The sequence below is a fragment of the Cygnus atratus genome, chromosome 23, assembly GCF_013377495.2.
Source record: "Cygnus atratus isolate AKBS03 ecotype Queensland, Australia chromosome 23, CAtr_DNAZoo_HiC_assembly, whole genome shotgun sequence".
NCBI lineage: Eukaryota > Metazoa > Chordata > Aves > Anseriformes > Anatidae > Cygnus > Cygnus atratus.
Genome location: NC_066384.1, coordinates 2,264,953 through 2,287,044, shown reverse-complemented (window position 1 = coordinate 2,287,044; position 22,092 = coordinate 2,264,953). Strand labels below are relative to the sequence as shown.

General features: G+C 41.6%; 1 protein-coding gene across 1 annotated transcript; it reads left to right on the top strand.

Annotated features, from left to right (window-relative positions):
- Window positions 1–1,197: 1,197 nt before the first annotated feature.
- On the top strand, window positions 1,198–12,808 carry PSMB2 (proteasome 20S subunit beta 2). Its single transcript, XM_035562154.2, has 6 exons — window positions 1,198–1,400; window positions 3,102–3,224; window positions 3,660–3,730; window positions 9,935–10,097; window positions 11,626–11,675; window positions 12,582–12,808. Exons 1-6 carry the CDS (start codon window positions 1,310–1,312, stop codon window positions 12,687–12,689), a joined length of 606 nt encoding a protein of 201 aa, XP_035418047.1. The 5' UTR covers window positions 1,198–1,309; the 3' UTR covers window positions 12,690–12,808.
- The last annotated feature ends 9,284 nt before the right edge of the window (window positions 12,809–22,092 follow it).

Sequence of the window (22,092 nt, the reverse complement as noted above, 5' to 3'; positions counted from 1 at the left end):
GCAGGAACCAGACAGGCTGAACGCGCTCTCGGTTATCGGCTGTGCAGCACCCGGTGCTCGCTGCCGACCACAGCAGGAGCCACAGGAGCCCATGCTGGGGATCGGGCTTGGCTCCACGCTTGGCACCGCTGGCTGTTTCTGACACAGAGAGATGGGCAGCGAATAAATCACTCCATCGCTGCTGGAAGGATTTCACCATCTCTCTTCACAGTTCAGTTCCCTTTGAGTACACAGATCAGAGGCTGCAGGAGCGCCAGCCTTTTATTTCCGAAAGATTTTGTGCCCAAGGAACTGTTGCCTCACAGGGCAGGGTTTGGAGTGTTTTCTTTTCCTACTGGACCTCCACAGAGCTTCAATATTAAGCAGAGCCCTCTGCTCTAGCAGACACGCAAAGCAAGCCAGCTTGGTTTTATTCCACAAAGCGTGCATGGCAGAAGCACGACATGCATTTACAGATGTTTTCTATGCTTCTCTTCTGAGCCATTGCCATGGAATCGTGCTCTGTAATAGCAAACAAGGCGCATTTTGGCCGGCAATGGTACCAGACACCCCTATTCACCAGATTTTTGTCCCAAACCAAAAATCCAGGACATCTGCCTGAGGGGAAGCCCAGATTTCCCCCAAACCTCCATCACCCGTAGGGCGCATGAGCACCATGAGACCCTGCAAGTCTCTCCTGAGCGGGGCAAGCCCTGCAACAGCAGCAGGGGCTATAAAAATGGGGGCAGGGGCTACAAAACGGGGTAAAGGCTATAAAAATGAGGCTGGGACTACGAAACACGGGGCAAAGGCTACAAAAAAGGGGAGTAGGAAATATAAAAAAGAGGGCAGGGGCTACAAAAAAAGGGTAAGGGCTATAAAAAATAGGGCAGAGGCTACAAAAGCGGGACGAGGGCTACAAAAAAGGAGTCAGGTGCTATAAAAAACAGGGCAGAGGCTACAAAAACTGGGGCAGGGCCTACAAAAAATGGGACAGAGGCTATTAAAAGCGGGGCAGGGCCTGTAACAAACTGGACAGTAGCTACAAAACGGGGCAGGGGCTACCAAAAACGGGGCAAAGGCTACAAAAACGGGTCAGAAGCTATAAAAAACGGGCGAGGCGCCAGCCCGCCTCCCCCGCTCCCCTCAGGCGGCAGGCGGCGCGCGCCCCACGTGACCAATACCCCCCCCACACACCGCCACGGGCTCCCGTGGCGAGCGGTGACGTCATCGCGCTGCGCCGGCGCCTGCGCAGTGGGAGGCGGCGGCGTGAGGAGGAGGCGGCGGCGGCGGCGCTGGGCTGTGTCACGGCGGGGCCGGAGGGGCGGCCATGGAGTACCTGATCGGCATCCAGGGGCCCGACTACGTCCTGGTGGCCGCAGACACGGTGGCGGCCTCCAGCATCGTGCAGATGAAGCACGGTGAGCGGCGAGGCCCGGTACCGGGGGGGGGGGGAGGCCGCAGCGGGGCCCGGCCCGGCCTCGCCTCAGGGGGGGCGCGGTGGGGCTGGGCCGGGGGAGAGCCCCCGGGGGGCTGAGTTCCTGTGAGGGTTTTATGCCTTATCCTGGGTTAACTGAGCGGTCACGTTAATTTACGGTTTGGGGAAGGGTTAGCTCGTTAACCCGAGCCTTGTCCTGTGCTGTGCTACTGCTGCGGGGGGAATTCTGAAGGAATAAGCGGGATGGGGTTAGTGCTTGGCGGTATCTATGCCCCTAGCAAAAGATATTTCATGAAGAAAATTAAATACTCGGAATTCATAGCACGAAGTATATGAGCCACTAACATCTTAGTTTCTTTATGTAGAAATCTGGGGGTTTCTCAAGCCCTTAAAATTCTAGAAAATGATTTTTTCTGTTTCTGTTTATTGCCGTTATAATAAATTGGGCTAGAAGCATGGTTTTAAGGTGTAGTGACCTTAGTACAAACACAATGTTCTAGAAAATCTGTTTTTTAAAAAGTACTAAACTGTAATAATGATAAACTTTTTATAAAATCTTCAGTGTTAGAGTTAGCAGTGCCATTACCTATAACTGTATTTTATTTCAGGTCTGTAGAATTCAATTGGAGTAGTAAATAGATTGCAAGGGATAAGCAGCTTCTACGCAGTCGTTAGGTACTTCAGGATCCCCTCAAATCGTATCAGAGGATTGTGACACCTCCTGTGTATCTTGCAGCAGGGATTATTCAGCACTATTTAGTAAATTGAAACCGAAAGGGAACCTCAGGCGTGGAGACGCAGTGGTGTTCCCTAGAACTAACTGTAGCATGGAGCAGTGCTTTTCCTTGCATGCCAACCATCTCGTCAGAGTGGTAGCCTCTTAATGAGGTGAGACCACGGTGCTAGAGCGAGTGCAGAATTGGCTTCGGTGGTGTTGTCATGACAACTTGGATTCCCTCTAGTACACGCAGGCAAGTTTTGGAAACTGCAGTTAAAAGTCTAGCTTACTGTTCCTCACTTTCCAGTTATTTGTGGACTGTCTTATAATTTGTAATCAATGTTTACATGTTGTGCTTTTGGCAAAAGCAATGACAAACAAAACCTTTTTTGAAAGCTTCGTTCATCTAAATAGCTGGTTTTTGGAACAATCCTTGATATCACAAGGAAAGGATGGTTTTGTGGAATTTAGTTCTGGATTTCCTCACATTGTTTTTGCTTTGTGCTGATATTTCAGCTTCATACTTTTTTTTTTCTTCTGGTTCAGTATATTCAGATAAAATAGAATGGTCACTGAGCAGAATTCTTATTGCTGAGTCAGGGAAGTACCATGTATGGTGTTGAATTTCATCTGAACACAACGTTCTGTGTGAAGCTTTAGTTGTCATTTTTTGTGACAAAGATCACATGCTTCTGCAATATCTCCCTTCTGAAGGAAGCACTTCAGGAAAAAAATCATTTTTATTTCTCTTGGTGATGTGTTTAACAAGCCTGGTGTGCTGCACCATCGACTGTGAGAAGCTGAGTGCTGGTGTCTGCTCAGGAAGACTTTTTTGGTAGTTTCAGGACATAGTTGAGTTCTCAGTCTTTGACCTTTGTGCGTTTTGTGAAAGAAAGCGCTGTGATATTGGCAAAATAGTTCTTTTTTTTTTGACCGTGGCTCTTGATGTTGTTTTTCTTTACCTAGACCATGACAAAATGTTTAAGATGAGCGAAAAGATCTTACTCTTGTGTGTCGGGGAGGCTGGAGACACTGTACAGTTTGCAGAATACATCCAGAAAAATGTTCAGCTCTACAAAATGCGAAATGGTAAGTGAAGGACAACAGTGATTCACCGAGGGTTGGGAAGCAGAGAGTTAACGATGGGTGTAGTTTGGTCGAATGTTTGATGGAAAGTTCTGTTCCCAAAGCTTCTCTATCTGTAAGGATTTCTGTACTTTAAGTGTCAAGCAAATGTGGTAGTAATGGAGGATGAAGTAAAGTTTGGAATGTGTTACATAAGACGTGAAGTTTTTCCAAAGCCGTACTAACCTATTTGTTGTATAAATGAGTGACAATAATAGTTCAAGTAAAACATTTCTCTTAATGTCTGTAGCATGATAACTGTTACTGGTTTTCGTGATGTACCTGGCTGAAAAAATCAGCCTACATACCTGCAGTATGTTACTTTTTCGGAGCTGTTTTGTTTTAGTGCGGTAATGAATGTGGATTTGCACTGTTACCACATACATATTTCTTCTGCAGGTTATGAATTGTCTCCTACTGCAGCTGCAAATTTTACACGACGAAACCTAGCTGACTATCTTCGGAGTCGAGTGAGTAATAGCTGAAAGACCTTGGCTGAGGCTTACAGGGGGAAAACTTCTGTTTTTAAGTAGTGGAGTCTGATGAAACAGTGGCGGCTTCTGTCTTTACAGCTGAAGTCACTTTGAAAGGATATGTTTTTATTAAAATTTAAATTGCTTTGCTTATTCAGAAAAGCTATAAGTGATACAACTATAGTCTTGAAATTCCAGCTTTTGTCCAATAAACATTTTGTCACAAACACTGCAGACAGCTAAGTGAACTAAGCCTCTTTAACACTGAGATTAGTTTTCATGCAAATGCACTGGATCCGTTTAATCTTATTGGAAAATGATTTCATAGAGCAAAGCTGTTTGATGTACTTAGCAAAACAAGTCCCTTTTGTAAACAGAAACGTGAGGCTTTCAGTAAAAGAAATCCAAGTTGGAGCTGTATTTTTTCAAGTTACCAAGTTGCAGTTACTGTTTTTTTTTTTTTCTCATGATAATTGCTCCAAGTATTGCTAATAAGTGCATCCCACCAGTCATTCTCCTGCTGTCATGCGGGGGTACCCTTTGATAGTGGAGAAGTCAGGACTTCTGTTTGACTTTCATCTTGGCTGGATGCAAGTTAGTGTCCCTGGACTTCTGCTTTCCAGATTTGATAAATGCGTGTGATGCATGGCTAAATAAAACTGTTTCTTCCCCAGGAGAAAAGACTTGATTCTTTTTGTAAAACCCTGTTATGTTTTCAGGAGGGGCAAGCAGGCTGCTAAAGATCCAAGGTTAGGAATTGCTTCGTTAGCATTCTTCCCAACATATTAGACAAATCAAAGCAGGAGCGAAGAGGATGCGGAGAATGAAGCTGAACAAATCTGTCAGGGATTGGACAGGGGATAAATTAAGTTGGTTGTTCCAGCAGTATACCTCACAGGCCTGAAATCATGTTTTACAGTAGCACGTGCAGGCCAGTATCAACCTCAGAGTTGTGTTGCTGGGAATTAAACGTGTGTGGAGTGAGGTAAAGACCCTTCTCGAAGATCTCATAATCCACCGAAACAACCTAATGTCACTGTTCTCATTTCTGACGTGGATGACAACTAAATGCAGCAAGTTTTCAAGTTAATAAAGCTTGTGTAGAGCGAGTCAGTGAAACAATAGTGCTGAGGATTATTTAGGATATAAAATACCACTAACAGGAGTAATTTAACGGGCTTTTTGGCAAGCTCGGCTAGCATGATGTGGCACTGTCTTCTGTGCCGTGTCCCCTGAGGCTTGATCCTCCCCTTGTCTCCTCTGCTTCCTGAGCCCACGCATGCCTTCCAGCTCACCTGCTCCAGATGGGCAGCACAGTGGGGAGGACACTGGCAAAGGCAGATGTGTTTATTTACCGGAGACAAAACGTTGTGCTGTTGCAGATGGCGATGCCCTGGAGCAAGTGGTGCACTCTGACACTACTGTCACACTACAGCGATCTCTGCACTGCAGGGAGAGCTCCTTTTCTTTAAACATAGCACGTCGTGGTTTGTTTGTGGATTTAGAACTTGATGATACAAACCTTGCCATCAAATTATTTTTCTTCCCCTGTGGATTATCTTACCTTTTTTACTCTAATTTGTAGGATGCAAGGATTAACGCTAGCTCTCCGTATCTATTTAAATTGTGTGTAGGATTCCTGGAGGCTGTTAATTATGGGGTTCATAAAAACTTAAAGGTAAAACTTGCCACCACCTCCTGTTAGGAGCAGGAAAGTAGTTTACAAGTAGAGAGTTTAGCAGGGAAAAGGCACTTGGTTTGTTGCTGTATTGCCGTTTTGCCATGTAGAGCTGTCTGTTATGAAGGGCTAGAAGGTACGTGAAGGGGACTGGCCGTACTGAAACAGAAACTTTTCAGGCATTATACAATTGTCATGGCCCAGCCCAAAACGGGGCTTGTTCTGCACTATTAACCACCATCTGAGTTCTTCCCTGTTACGTACAGATATAAACAAACTCAGACTAGTTAAGCCAGTATGAGTGGGTCTCTCCAGTGCAGTTATCTTCATTTCTAGCAGTTTGTGTGTGGCTCTGCTAGCCTTGTTACCTTGCAGTGCACATTTTTTAATACTGTTTCGCAATTTGAAATCTGCTCCATACTATTGAGGAAGGTTGTGCTTCCCCTACTTTTCTCCAGACTTTATTAAATAATCAGTGGAGAAAACTTCTCCCTTCAGTCAGTGGCTTTGCTTGTGAGTCTTGTGTGCTGAGGAGAAACAGGACTTTGGATTAGCATGAAAAATCAATGGGAAAAACAAATAGCGTTAACCAGCTGGTACAGGAAGACATCTGTGAAATATTACATTTAAGCTGATACATTTTGTAAACCATTCTGATTACAATACGGTTGCAGCTTTAGCAAGGCATGCAAACATAGAGCTGTTGCCAGAGTATAAATATGTGATAAGTTTAATAAAATGGCTAGCTTCTTTCTGTTCAAATGGACAACGATTGACCAAGCCTTATAATAAGGATGTTACAGCTCTCTACCTTCCTCCGTTCTGAGGACGTTGCTTTAGGTACTAGGCATGTCTCAGACCTGTGGTGTTCCTGCTAGGACTGGAGAGTTCAGCCTTAGTGCAGCTGATTTCATCAATTCGGGCTGTGCTAAGCTTTAGGATTTACTGTTCAGGCAAGTAAAACTTGATCTGCCAGGCACGATGAGTTCAGTTCGAAGTTTCTGAATGCCTGCCAAGATTGGGACGAACCGTGTGGATCAGACTGAGTGCTTCTTGTGTCTTGGGGATGGCTTTCCTTTTGGCAGTCACATGTAATGAGGTTGGGCTCGTAACTTAAGGCTGTTATCTTACTGTGCTCTTTTCTTTTACTAAATAGCCAGCATGGTTTTTCAGAACACTTCTTTAAAACATAGGTTTATGCTCCAAAATAGTGTCTGGAAAGAATCCGACCTCCATTTATCTCTTTTAAATGGGGCAAACCAAGAAACTGCCTTGGAGCCAGTTGGCTTTTGAATAGGTGAGTGGTGCTGTGTAGTTCCTCTTCCCTGTTGCCTTCTCCAGCATCACGCTTGATTCACCTGATGAATCAAGTGCCAGCGTTTGAACATTCAACATATTACAGAGTGTGTGTGGGGGGGAATAGGAAAAACACCCTCCTGCCCCCCATACCCTTTAAAGTTCAGCTTCTCGTTGTGTTGTGATGCTATGTTTAATTATAGGTGACAGGGGCTGGCCTGAGTCCAAAGGAAGACTGTCAGTTCCTCTCTCCTTGTCCACGCTTGGCAGGATGCTTCCTCACGCCCACCTTTCTCCCCCTTGCTGTGACTTTGGCTTCCGCCAGATGTCACACCGCTGCTTGTCACCGCCCAGCCTCCCGTTGCTGATCTTGTTGTTTTAGTGTATTTATCACAACTGTTCTCTTCAGCTGTAAATTCTGAAGAATTTCACACATCCCTTAATTGCTGTAGTTATTTTAAATCAAACAGCATAAAGTGCAAAGCTACTTGCAATGAGAAATATTGCCTGTAATACAACGGCGAGTTTGGGGGGAGAAAAAATCGAATCTCTTGTGGAGTGTCAGCCATCCGCTGAGTTTGGTGTCTCTAATCACAGCAGCCCTCTGAAGAGCCTAGGACTGCCAGGGATTTAGTTGCAAAAGCCAAGGCTGCCTTTGAAATGGACAAATATACAGGTTATAGCTAATTTCAGTGTAGGTAATTCTAAGCAAATATTTATATCTCGCTACACTCTGAGGATGAATGTCAGTGTCTGAGGGTATGAGTCAGTCCTCTTGTGTAAACCCAACTGAAAGGCTTGAGAGGTACAACAATACCAGTCCTAGCACACAGGTGTTAGTCCCACACTCGGATGCAGTGAAAGTTTTCTTTGTGATGTTCACTTCCCCCTGTTCACATTGGGACCGACCGGAGTTAGGGATTTCAGATGTTAAATGCTGCAATGATAGTGTTACCTTTCTTGTGGCAAATGCCCTCTGCTCCCTTTGCCAGGCTTTTTTTCCTGGCTAAAGATGCAGCCAGCTACATGGAAACACGAAGTTGAAGGCTTTAGGACTTGCACAGCGTGAGGCACTACAGGAGTAGCATTTTTCTGTAATGGGCTATTGCCTTTTGCTTCAGGTACCGTAGGCCCTAAGATGCTGGGAGACTGATGGAGTTAGTTCTCAAGTAGGAAAACCTGCACAATTTTCACGTTTCTAGGAAGCTGCCTTGGCTCAGAAGCGTTGTAGCCTGAATGTTCCCTTGGATTCTGACCTTGAATTTGCCGCACCGGAACAAGTCTTGGAGTACATGAATTATGACAGTAAATGGAGATTGTGGTGGTCTGGGCAAGGGGAAAATTCTGTTATCTATATTAAATATTATTTGAAGGGAGACTTTTTGCCCTAGTGATAAATGTTACCCCCCAAGTGAATTACTCCTTTACATTAAGTGCCTGTTAAAGGTGCTGAAGTTGTTTCTTTGAAACTTTGAGTTAATCCTGTATTAACGTATCAAATTGCCTGCAATTTTCAATTGCAATCATGGTATTAATAAATAGATTATGTTTATCTTCTAATGTTTAGATCCTGCCTTTCCTGACTAATAGGATGATAGGGTGACACTTTATTTCCATTTAAGAAGTTCTCATAGCCCGTTAGTGGGAGAACTTAAGACTGAAAAATAGCGTACAGATTTCAGTCTGTATAACACCACTTGTTTATTGTTGAGTACCAGTGTTGGTAATTCAGTCACACAGTAATTTGAGTGATCTTGTGTCATGTGTCATGGCTTTTAAAGATCAACTTGTGATGTTTGAGAATAAATGAAATACAGTCTGATTAAATGAATACATCTGCGTAGTAACTTGGTTCCAAATATTCTGAAATGCTTTGAAGATTAATCACACAATTTAGTGACATGTCTGGTATAACTGTAACACTGTAACCTGCTTTATTTTTTATCTGGTGAAAGTCAAAGTACAGCATCCTGTGGATTTTGAGTGCAAATTCGCCATGCTTAGCATCAAAATGACCTTATTCCTCTGCTAAAGCGAGTGTTTTTTGGTTTTATAGTGAAATTGTCTGCTTGTTCTAATAACGTCCTAATTTTGCTGCTTTGTCGATCTAGATTTTCAAGCATTTTAAGAGATACCGTGTTACTATAATTTATAAGAAATATATAAATATGGGAAATACCAGCAGTGTATAAAGGCAGTTTTAGAAAAGGTATAAAACTCATAAAAATCTGGAATTTACATTTAAAAATAATACAGTATATACATGCCTCGTGATCTTAAAATGTTTATATTGGAAGACGTGGAGACACCTGCTTTATCCATTATGGTAAAACACAGTAAGCCTAAAACATGAAGAAAACCGCTCAGGAATTGCTAAGCTTGCAAGTAAAGAACAATAAAAAGGCATGATTACATTAATGCAGTTCCGTGGTCTTTTGGGGTAAGAGAGAGCTATTTACTAATGTTACCCGATAGGGTGTTGCTGAAGTCATAAATAGGAATCAGAAGAGAGAATCTGAAGCAGACTGAATTTCTAGTTTAAAAAGTAAACCATTTCCAACTAAACAAAAAGCTGTTGCTAAAGTAATGTCGTATCTTAATAGTCAGTTTTAAATGGAAAGGAACCAGTTCCTTTAGATCTTCATGTGATCAGTCGAGCCAAATAGTAAAGATTAAATTTGGTACATGCAATAAAAACCTAACTGCCAATTAACAAGACAGTGTAACACTGTATACAGCTGTTCACGCTGCACTGTATATGAGCTTTCATGTGCTAAAATGGTCAATGGTTAACAGTAGTGTGACTGAGAAAAGAGCACATTAAATTAACAAAGAAGTTCTTACAAAGCACAGAATATTCATGTTGTGCTGCCATGCAGACAGTAAAAATTCTCAAGTTTTATGTTCAGATGAAAGAATCTTATGTGGAGACATAATTAAAGTTTTCATTTTAAGTTTGAATGTGCCATGAAAGCTTTAAAAAAAAAAAAAAATCAGGGGAGTAGTACAGTTTTTGCTTCTGCATTCCATGTTACCAAAGGATTTGATTTGCTTTTAGATCGAAGCCCGGCACCTCCTGCAGACAGTATTGATGGAGTTGCTAGCCGTTTTATCACAAAGAATTGTGAAACCAGCTATGTTGCAATTCTGGGTGTGGCATGGGTGGTAATTAGGATTCAAAGACTTGGGTGTGTCTGCTTTAATGAAAATCTTGTTTCTGTTTGTAGACCCCTTACCATGTCAACCTTCTCCTGGCTGGCTATGACGACCATGAAGGTCCTGCCCTTTATTACATGGATTATCTTGCAGCTCTGGCTAAAGCTCCTTTTGCAGCACACGGATATGGTGCGTTCCTCACCCTCAGCATCCTCGACCGCTATTACAAGCCAGGTAAGCGGAGCCTGTGGAGAAGAAAATTCTCCTGTTACTGATTAATAACGTAAAGGTTTGAAGTGTGAGTTTGACGTTTGCTGAGTCAGGTGGTCCAGCACAATTGCTGTGGTGCTGCAGGTTTGAACTTGACTTGGTTAGACTAAATGCAGCTTTAAAGATTGCCTTCTGTTTTTGCTGAAATGGTAATGTGAAACTAGACAACTCCTTAGTGTTTTCCTGTTCGAAGCATAACAGACTGTAAGCGAAGGAAGTTCCAATTTATTCTAGAACATGACTAGACTTTCCTGGACCGCTTGCTGCTAGTAGTCTGGTTTTAATAAATAGCACTTTGATAACTTTATCTTCTACTTGCTTGTCTGTTGCTATGATAAAGATTTTCCCAGAGTATCAATCTTCAAAGTGCAGTCCCAGATCTTTTAGCTCCATATCTTGGATTGGATATATCAGTTAATATACAGATATCAACATATCTGTATGATATATTAAAAATATACAGGTGAAAAGTTATTTCTTCCTAGCAAGATTATCTCACAGCTCTGAAGTGTTGATGAAGATCAATTGGTTTTACAGTTTTATCCATATGGCAGCTGTTGGTCATAATTCCTGTATGTCTGTAACTGTCCAAAGTCTTAATTTTAGAATTGTGATCCAGTTCCTACATTGCCAAAGAATAAACATGGCTCATCCCCATTTTACAGAAGAGGAAATGTACCAAGCTGGGACTATGGTTAATCTGACATCTTTGGCTTTAGCCACAAAACTGCTTTGCTTCTTACTGTGTGCAAAGCTGAGTTTAATTTCATAGCAAAGACGTTTACTTAGTAATCCTTTCATCTATCCACTGCAAGAAAAGAAGCTATGAACTGGCAGATTTATTTTAATGGGAGTTCTTCCTGAACAATGAATGCGGGCCTGGAACAAAATTTAGAAATAAGTTTTGAGATCCACAGAGCTTAACTGCTTCCTAGCCATGTCTCTAGAAAATGATAGTACTGCGTTTTTACAACTTTTTGTGAAAAGAAAAGCAGTGAACTGCAATAGGTTGTCATGGCTTGCCATCCTTACACAGCGCTGGATTTTTTATCCTAATGTGTGAGAATAGCAGGGGCATCGCACACGTGCCTGTCCCATTATTAAAACTAATACCCAGCAGGGAACGTAGCACCAAAACCGATCTCCGCCTACTATCACTGACTTGCAGCCGGCTGCGGACAGATGGAGCTGATTTGAAACTGTAATAAACTCAAGGAGAGAGAGACGGCTGGACTTCTCCAAAGCCCGGTCCCTGGCCATGGGAGGCAAAATTCCGTCATGCTTCCCATTCAGTGTAACAAATTGATTCTCAATGGCTTGTTGCAGCGTGAGTGCTTCAGCGCAGGACGTCCTCAGTACATCTGGAAATTGTTTTCTGTGAACTGGGAAGTAGAGTTTTTGGTGCTCAGCTGAAAAGTTGTTTAAATTTAATAAAGTTTCTGTTGAGAGAGATGGCCTCTAATTAAATCAATCTGTGGATGTTTTGTTTCAGGTATCACACGTGAGGAAGCTGTGGAGCTCCTAAAGAAATGTCTAGAGGAGGTGAGTTGCCAAACTTGGGCCCTTGTGAACCTGAGAAAGGAATGTTTGTTTGCGTTCATTTGCTGATATTTTCCTGTTCTTCTTGTCGCATTTTTGGCTGTCTTTGCCAGAAGGGATAATAAATGCATATTGACCAGATGTGGAATAGCTACTGAGGAAAAGGATTTGTGGGTGCTTGCATTGTCTTAGCATGGTTCACATCCTCCAGAACATAAACTTTAAGCTTAATTGCTTTCGTTACTTCTGCTTCTTTCATGCTTAGCATAATATTGATACAGAGTGTCTTTGACTTTCTTTTATGTTGCTTCTGAATGTAATGCAAGCATCCCTCTGTTACTTGTATTACACTTAACTAGTAGATACTTCCAAGTGTACTTCTCTTCCAGCTTGTGAAGTGATATCTAAGTCTAACTGGGGTGAAGATCTGACCTTAAAGTTCATAATCAATTTTAATGTAAACATATCCTTTCAGACTCCAAGGCTTTTATTGTAGGAAAACATTCTCTGTCCTTGTCTTTGAATTTAATATAATTGGGAAGAAAGTTCTAGGGAAACATTACAAAGAAGTATTCTAAAGAGGTTCTGTTTAAAGTATCTTTTTGATACATACACTGTGCCCGAAGTTGTAGACCACTCTGTCTTCCTCCTTAAATGCCTGTCATGTTAAAAGGCTTTTGTATTTTGCACCTCTAGCCTAGACTGGTCTAACAGGGGTAGTATTATAACAAGCTTGTACGAAACGCTTCCTGAGTTGTGAAAACCACCTTAGTTCAGGTCACCAGGACTGTTAGGAACAAGAACCAGGATGGAGATTTTGATGAGCAACAGCATATTCCTTAAATTATGCTCTCCTCTTTTAAGCTTTGAATGAATCTCATCTCCTTTGTCTTTTTGTCTTTTGAACAGCTTAAGAAACGCTTCATCTTAAATCTGACCTCTTTCAATGCCCGGTTCATTGACAAAGACGGCATCCATGAAGTGGACAATATACCCCTTCCAAAAGCAATGTCCTAACCCCTGAGATCTTTCTTCAGCAGTCTTCTTTTTATGTTCAGTTTTGTTTTTAATATTCGTTTGAAGCACCCAAGTCATGTACTGTGCTGGGAGATTGAATAAAGATTGACATTTATGTAGCCAGTTCCATCTTTTGATTCCACTTTGATTCCACTGGTCCTTCATGAGAGTATTTAAGTAAATCCTTCTGCAGTGAAGACGAAACATGATTTATTGGTAATGGTGGCACGTTCAGATTACTTTCTTTGCTATTCTGAAATTTTTTTACTTCCCCCTCTTAAGTTTTCTTATGGGTGGGGAAAACTAGTATTATATTTTTCTAGAAGAGAACTTGCTGTCATCTGTTCTCACACTGGGTATTAAAGCTCAGCAAACAGCAGACAAGTGCTTTATGCTAAACATAGCAACATCTATTTCATCTTTCCAAAGATTTCACTACTGTTTGCATTATAAAAATCTGATTTTCAGACTTAATTTTGCTTTTGTTATTCTTGGTTTCAATCTAATCCAAGTGGAAAGAAAGGTTGTCAATAAATAGAATGGATTTAAAGATACTAGTGTCACTTTTTACTCATGTGGCCACAGTTCTGTTACCAGGAAAATATTCTCCTTCTGGCACCATTAGGTCATAGCTATATTAAGTATTTTAAATATAAACTGACTTATTGTGTTATTTAATCACTTCTACAAGTTTAATGAAAAATGTAATTCCATTGCTTTTCATAAATCGTAGGATTATTCTCATCTAGCCAGAGGTTTTTCCTTGAGAATAATCACTGATCTTGTCTGGGGTCTAGATGATGCTTCCATATTAAAACTGCAGTCAGCAAACAGCCGTAAATGATTTTCATGTGGCTGATACTTACAACGTGCACAGAAGTGATTCTTCTGGGAAGAATTTTCATTGAGACCAATTCCCTACTTGAAATTGTATTGAGTTAACCATTTAAAATGCTTTGTTTGGGTGCTTATTTTGTTTGAAGAAGTTTGGAAAAAGAATCTTGGCAATAGGTGGATGTGTACAAGATTGTATGTGGGCTGGATTGTGTGGCATGGCATAACATCCAAGTTCTCACGCTTGGGAAGGGTAATGACAGACTTAACGGTCTGTTTGTCACAACTTTTTTTGGTCTTGCTCCGTGGTGCATTTCCAGGGTACTTCCATTTTTATTCTTTGTACAACTGAGACTAGGTGTGGCTGAGCACCACTGCTCCTGGTGCCATATGGGTTTACCCTGAAATCCTGTCTCACTTGAAGGTAGTAGTGAGAACTCCGTGATTTCAACGGATACAGAATGTCAGTCTCTTCAGAGAGCTGCCAATCTTAAACCAAGTATTCCCATATTACTGAACATCTGAGAAATGGATTAGAGGCTGGGCCTTGCTTAGTGTCACAGAATACATTTGTGACTCTGGTGCCTTAACTCATCCTGCCTCTTAAGACTGCGCTTACTTAAATCTAATTCTGAAACAAAGTCTCATCAGGCTCTGTAGTCTTTAATTGTTTTCAGAATGAGTAATTATTGGTTCTTTCTGTTGCAGTCCTGGCTGCAATTGCTTTTATTTAAAGCTGATGGCATAACTGAAACATTTCACTAAATCTGACTCTTTTAAAACCCATCTCAAACTTTTTTTTTTTTACACTAAGGAAGTCCCTGACATGATTTTCTCCTGGCAGGTCACATTTAACATGAGTAGTGTCTTTGAGTGTTCTAGTTCTGCGATTGAAATCTCACCCTTTCATGTTGCATTAATGTATTTATTTAGCTTAACATGCAACATCTCTAATTTATTTTACCACTGATGTTGAATGTTTTTGCAGGTTTCTTGTCTCTCTTTTCAAAGTCATCATTGCAGAGTGACTGAGCTGATGTGATATTTTTGTCACTGCATAGCAAAGTAGCAATGCCTCCTTATTGGATGCATTCATTATTTCAGACACCAAAACTGGGGTGTGGTGCTAGAAGATCATGTTAGTCTGGCAGAGGATCTGCCTGGAGTTTTTATTGGCACCTATTTGCATGCAGGTGATTAATAAACATAAAACAATTACTCCCTTGCAAACGCCCCTGTTGGATTCAGGTTGGAGTGGAACATATGTTTTGCCTGAGGGCAGGGACCAGGATCTGAATCCTCCATTGAGTGAAAGATACAAGGGGTTGCATCAGAAGCTAACAGCAGCAACCTCTAGAAAGGAATAAATACAGCAAAGCAGTAGAACAAAAGAATTGGCCCACAGTGAAACTGATCTCTAGCCTCTAAAGAAGAATTCTCTAAAGGACTTTCCAAGAATTATGCTTTTTAAGGAAAGGTGTAATACTTCTGCTGTATAACTTCGAATATTTTACGGGTCTACAGCGTTGATCGAAAATTCAGAAACATTCAACTTTCCATTTTCTGGTTTTAATACGTGGAATCTCTTTTGAAGGAAAAAAAAAGTTTTACGTTTTGCACTAAGGGGAAGAGAACCTCTCACCTGCTTCACCTTCAGGGCTAAAGCTTTTGGAAACAACATTTTTTCCTAAAATCCGGGAACACCTTCTGGGAACAATCCATCATTTCATTTGAAAAGCATTTGTTTGTCATGACAGGCCTCTCATACTAAGAGATCTCTGAAAGAATTGAGCACTGCAGAAAGGTACTGCTTTCAGCTAATATGTTTTTGGTTCTTTATATTATAAAAAAAAGTTGTAAACCAAGGTGACATTTGCAGGGTATTGTTGTATCCACAGCGAGCTGGTCTGCTTTGCTTTGGCTGGTAATTCTCACCGTATGTTTTTCTACCAAAGCCTCAGGGCCTAAAGAGTTAACAAGGCACTTTTTCTCATTTTGGGTTTCCTGTTTAAAGATAGTCTTTTCCTGAGCGCTGTGCATGCAGCAGATCATTGCACCGGCTCATCCCTTCAAGAGCTGGGAGGCTGCTGTAAGATCAGTTTACAAGGGAACAGAGCCCATGTGCCTTAGGCCATGCTGATGTTAGGAGTGCTTTGCTGAAAGAAGTACGTGAGGTAGGTGCAGTGCTCTGGGTTTGGTCTGTGCTGCAGGAGTTGGCTTGTATGAGCGCTTGGCTTGTATCAGCAGACCCTAGCAGAGGTGTAGTTTATGCAGTCAGAAGATGCCTTTTTTTTCATGGTGTTAATTATGCCTTTTCATGGAGGAAAATCTGCATTTCCTTGTGAAGCGTCACGCTTACTAGATCCACGTTAGCACGGGGAGTTCATCTGTGCTCAGACAGCAGGCTGATATAGTTGTACTTAGCCAAAGTTTGTAATGTCATCAGGACAGGTCTGCAGCCCTAAAGCTGGCTAGGTGGCTAGAAGCCTTCCTGAGTGATGGAGCTTCTCCCCACAGGGGATGGGGAGTGACAGCCAAGCACAGACAAGCAATTAAAAGTAGAAATTGTTGAAAGGTAAAACTACCATCCCTCTTGCTGTATTTAGCCCTTATGTAGAACAACTGGTGGCAGTGAGTGCCCTCAAGTTGTTCACCAACAGTTTCCTAGATTGCTCCAGTCCCAAAAATCTGTGACCCCATCCATTTAAATGAGCAGAGAAGCTTCAGCCATGGGTAGCTGAGATGCTTTGTACAGGGACTGCATTTTCTGTGCAAAACGTGTTGTGTGTACACTCAGCAGGTGTGCTTGTAGAAACCAGTGAAGCCAATATAGAAACTATGCAGCAATTGTATAATCGAGAAAATTAGGAGTAAGGTATGTCTGGAGCTACTCTGTCCACTATTCTCAAGCAGTCTTCTGAGTTTGACTTTTGTCCATAGCAAAATGATGAAATGGTCACGGGCAGGAGCTGTTTGGAACAAAATGGAGCTGCCAATTTTCAGAGTGAAGATGTAGGAGCAGAAGGGAGAGATCAGGTTAAACTCCCAAGGATGTTTTAATTTGCTTTTGTCTCTAGCTTTGGCAGTAGGTTCCTATAAGAAGTATTAGCAGATGCCGAGGCTGACATTATGGGTTGTGTTCGTGGTGCTTAGGATTTCATTGATTCAGTTTTCCGAGCTGAAGCAGGGACAGAATATTTATTTTGTATAAAACAGTTTGAGCTCTAAGGATGGAAAAACTTCCTCTAATTTTGCTACCTGTCAAGCACTGTGTGAGGAAAAATGAATTTATCCTACCTGCAAAAAGCTTATCCTTCAAGCCATTTTAAATTCTTCAGAGGTTTAACCTCATTCAGAGGTTCCATATGTTGTTATCAGGCTGCCATCAACAGCCACTAAGTGCAGGAAATTCTCACGTGGGCGCTGATCAAACTAAACAGACTTAAGTTGTTCTAACAGATTTTTAAAAAAGCAAAATGGAAGTGGTGGAATTAAAACCTGTACAGCTTCTCTATTTTCCATGATCTTGACTACGTTGGCTTGAACCTCTGCATACTCCCAGCCTGCAGAGGGCTATGTTAAAAAATAAATTAGTTGTCTTGAAAATGTAAAGTGACATTTTAAGTGTTTTGTTTCTGTGCTAATGTGCAATTAGGTAGTTATCCAATAAGCTTATTCATGTAGCCTAACTCAAGACAGCTGTGGGAGGAATAGAGAAAACCCTTTACTGTTTAGGAATGGTGAGGAGGGAAAGGACGCTGAGAAGGATCTGTTGCAGAATCTCCAGTACGTTCTTCCTGTGTAGTATGGTAAGACGTTAAAGGTTAGCAAGTTTTATTAAAAATTAAACTCTGCTGATCAAATCCATAGAGGTGAAACTAAAATGTGGATAATCTGAATACCTGCAAGTGTGGTATAAGTTTGGTTCTATAACTGTCATCAATACTTTGGTGTTTATGCACAAACATGAAAATTGTGCATCTCCTTCAGTTAGTTTACAAGAATATGGACAACTCAGGCTCAGTCATACTTTGTGGAGAAAACCTGTGCCTCTCAAGAGCCTCTTCCATTCAGCAGAGGGCAGTGATCTTGCATCCACATTGTCTCCTCCTCGCAGACTTGTTTGGCCACTTCATCTCTGTGCAGATCACCAGGTGGTCACAGAAACTCAGCGCTATGGAGAACGGGTAAATACCTTGCACAGCAGTGGCAGGTAAGATGTACGAGGTACTCTTCCCTTGGAAGAGGTACATCTTTAACCATGTTGGACAGTTTTCCTGTGAAACAGATGATATCTGTGTCTTCACAAGCAGGGAAATGAAAGCTAAGAGCTAGTAACTTGCCAAAATGACCTAGAAGAGTAGCTGGAATCCATCCACTATAATTAGTCCAAGCAGCAATGAGCAGAGAAATAAAGTTGAAGTACATCTTTAGTGTTTGTTTTTTTTTTAAGATAATGCCAGCCTCCATTGCAGACTACTCTTGATGTTTACCACTAAGTGCTTGAAGTGAGGATGCGTGCAGTATTTTATTGTCAACAGTGCGACGAGAAGGAAAAGCTACAGCAAGATGTGATGCTATTTTCAAAGAACCTTCTGTGGTACCAGAGCCCCCCCTCCCCCCAAAAAAAAAAGAAAAGGAAAAAAAGGAAAAGTCTGAAATGGCTCTTTCGGGATGTGGAATATTGTAACATTTATCTACTTTTACCCAACAAATGTGGTGTGTTGAGGCCATGGCTGAAAGATGCCATTGTAGTGCAGAATGGGTTTAGCAGAATAAACACGTGCATTTATAGCTAAATGCCCACGGTTGGGGTTTATGGGAATCAGAATCTTTGAAGTACATAACCAGCCTGTGGCATCTGGGAATTGGGAAGACATTTCCTAAGCTGTCAGATCGTTTTGTGGGTGTACTTTTTTTCGAACAACATTTTTTTGAATCTTTCAAGCTTCTGTTACTGGGCAAAGGCAAGTACAGGATTTAGAGGGATCTCCAGGAATGACTCATTTCTAATCTCATTTTAAAAAGTGAAAGTTCAAACCTGTTTCACTTTATCATCATCCTTAAACTTGTGTGGCTCTCGGTGGATACCTTCAAGAAGAAAACAATTAAAAATGGGTTCTAATTTCATTTGTCTTGCAGTATGCACTCAAAGTACATGAGAAACCTACCCAAACCAGCACACTTGGGGCTTTGGTCAGGTACATCTGATATTCCTAGGTTTGTGTATTAGTATTTACTTCAGTGTTTATTGCCCATGCTTTGATGAAACATCAGGAAAGCTGGTTGTGTGAACACTGCCAGAGGTCAGCTTGCCTTCATCTCAGATGTTTACATAAGCTGGTTAAAGATTTGAGGTTAACCTCTGCTGATGTATTTAGGAGCTGTAAAGCCATACGTTTTTGGTTTTGGTTTCTATGTTGGCTCCAAAATTTGCAGAGAACTAAACCAAAAGTTTCTTTATGTTCAAAAGCTGTGAAAAAGCTTATTAACACATGGCATTAATAGAAAAAATCTTTGCCCTGAACTAAAGAGCTTTTTTTCCCCCCTCATAGCTCTTGGATGAATTACTCCTTAACTCATTAGATTCAAAGGCACAACAAGTTTATATATACTTAAAGCAGGAATGTTCCTGTATTTTCTACCTTTTCATCAGTCTTTGGACATTACCAAACAAGACCTAGAGCTAGACCTAGTTTAGAGTTTATCTAAACTATTCGTATTTGTCTTTCTTCCTAATTTTGTGGAAGTTGCTCTGTAGGTTTCCTACCTCTTTTGCGATGCCCAGGCTGCGATGGGCTGCCTGTCCCACCAGGGTACAGATGTGCTTTGCTCCCATTTTGGCTCCAAAGATCAGTCCCAAACTGTCTCCTCCCAGGGAGATCCTGGATGTGGCGCAGTGGAAGTTATCTGTGCTGGAAGACCAGGCTGATTTAGCATAGTAATTAGTGTTCTTCGGGAGGCTCGCAACAAGGACCGAATGAGCAGGAAATCCTGAACGGTGTAATATGGTGTATGACGAGGCTGGGGGGGAGGAAATGAAATGAAAATGGGTCAGGAGTGGGAGGCCTGGACGGAAGCAATTCCCTGTGGTGCCAGGATCCATTTAAGATTCAAAGCAGCAGCACATTACAAGGAGGGAGTAAGAGAGGCTGTTTTCGTTGTCCGAACTAAGCAAACTGGCCTTTCCACTAGCCTCCTCGGCAGCGCCTATAGCACCTGCAGCACGGGAACATTTGATATGTATTGCCTCCCTAGCTGGAATGCTTTTCTGCCTTTGTTTTTGCCATGAGCCAACAGACAGCAAAGTAGAATGGGGATTCTTAAAGGAGGCTTTTAAAATATAATTGGAAATAAAATAAGAAATGTAAAGTCTATCTTTGAACCACCGTTGAAATGTTGTTTTTGTCGTTACAATGCTAGACTTGAATTATCTGAGTTTGGATCCCAGCTTTACCACAGGCTCCCTGTGTATCCCTCTGCAAATCACTTTAACTGCACGTCAGGTCCCTGTTCTGTAAGATGCAGGTAACCCTCTCTCTTTCAGTAGGCAAGGTGACAAAGGAAATTTTGGGGTAAGATCCCTTTTTACAGGGTTTAATACAACGTGGATTTAATTTCTGGTGGGACAGCAAGGTACTACTGGAGCACAAGTGTAACCCTCCTGAAACATAAGGAGCCAGGTATGCTGGTTGTGTGAGTTTGAATGAAATGGTTTCATAGGAGATGCTCCTTTTTGAAAATATTTACTGCGTGCTGAGATGTAAAGCTGGGAGAAAAGAAGTGTGCCTGCACGATGCAACCTGCTTGGGAAATAGAGAAATCCTCTCTTTACAGTTCCACGTAGCTTTAAGAATGAGTGGGATCTCCAAGGTCTGGTGAAATTCTTGTGAAATACAGAATAAGAGCATATAGTATTTCAGCCACTGATGGTCTGAAGCTCATCCAGTAAAAAACAAACAAAAACAACAGCGTCAAAAAATAAAAACGAAAAACCCCTCCATGGATCCACTTTGACCAGGCCTGTAACAGCGTTCAAGTTCGCCTGTGGAAGAACATGGCTTGCTTCTTACAGGATGTACTTGAGAATAAATAAAACCAAGACGCCATTGCAGAATTAGCAGAAGCTTATCTATTCGGTGAGATAAGATAGAGCCACACAGAATACGAGAAAACTTGAACGCAGACAGAGGAGGATGGTAACTTACTATCTTTTATGTCGAGTGCAGGTCATTCAGGAATGGAGTCATGCCAAGAAAATGCTGCCTTGTGGGGATTCTTTAACCAATTTCAGGCTCTTCATAGTGGAAAACCTCAGGAGGGGAACCCAAAACACTTGTGCACTGTCAGTCCAATCATCAGGTGAGAAGACTAGCACCCAGACACAGCTCAATGTGCTGCAGATCTTCTGAACTTGGAACAGTAGCTTGATCTTTCTCTGAATTCATTTCACACCTTAAAAAAGCTGAGTTGTCTTCATTTAACAAATCTTGGGCTATAACCTTTGCTACTAAAATGAAGCTATCCTTAAGGGAAATACTTCTGAGTTTCAGGATATAATTTCAACCTTTTCTTTGCTGGGAAGAATCAAATAGGAAGCACCTGAAGGTGTCAGGATAAAGCATACGGAGGAGCCATCCACAATAACACTCTCTTCATTTTCCCTGCCTGCTTCTGAGAGAGGTTACTGGGATGCTTCAGCACGGCGATTATGGGGTCAAAGCTTGGGTGTGCATTCAATGTCTGGAATTATTATTGCTATTTATGATATCCTACTGAAAATGCAGTGATGCTCAGGTGGCCACAGTGGGAATTCTTTGCGCTACGAAGGAGGTCAGGCAGGAAGACCAAAATGATACCTTCTGGCTCAGCATGTTTGGATTCTGTGTAATCACTGGGCTTAGACTGTTTCTCCTGAAGTCTGTTAGGATAATTAAAGCAATAGTGGTATGCTGCGCACAACATTGTCTAGGCTGCTAAATCAATAATCTCTAAAGCGAGCACTTTGTCTCCCTTGCAGATAACATTTGTTTTACTGCCTGATTTGAAAACATTCTCATTTTGGATGTCTCGATTCAATTGCATTAATAGGAAAATCTTCCCTTGCTCGCTGTGTGGATCCTTGGACTCTATACGTAAAGCTCAGAATTTAGTGGACTCTCTCATATATGAAAGAATGCATTAACTACAGGTCAGCAAAATCTGTTTATTGTGTTGTTTTAGTATGGAGAGCTATTATTATTATGTTGCTTTTAAGGTAGCCTGCTTAAAGGTAATTTAGCCTGTCCAAAGCCATGCAGAATGCCAACACACAACTTCTGCTTGTTTACGTTAATGATACAGTATAGAGTCACAGTTCAGTGTTAACCTCAGTTTACCCTTGGGATAGCTGACTAGTAGGGAATGAAGAGTTTTTGTAAATGTTCTTTCTCTTTTTCACTTGTCAAGGATTGTCATGTGGTTTTCCTGGACTTGTCATCCATTCAAAATTAATTCAAAATAATCTTTTTTTCAATTCCCCTTTAGGATTGAAATTCCACAGTGTTCTATAATGAGGGTAGAAACCATG

Excerpts from the sequence above, each read along its gene's own strand:
- PSMB2 (XM_035562154.2), top strand. The coding sequence starts at position 1,310 with ATGGAGTACCTGATCGGCATCCAGGGGCCCGACTACGTCCTGGTGGCC. Across the intron at positions 3,225-3,659 it reads GCTCTACAAAATGCGAAATG|GTTATGAATTGTCTCCTACT; the intron begins GTAAGTGAAGGA and ends TTTCTTCTGCAG. Across the intron at positions 3,731-9,934 it reads CTGACTATCTTCGGAGTCGA|ACCCCTTACCATGTCAACCT; the intron begins GTGAGTAATAGC and ends TTCTGTTTGTAG.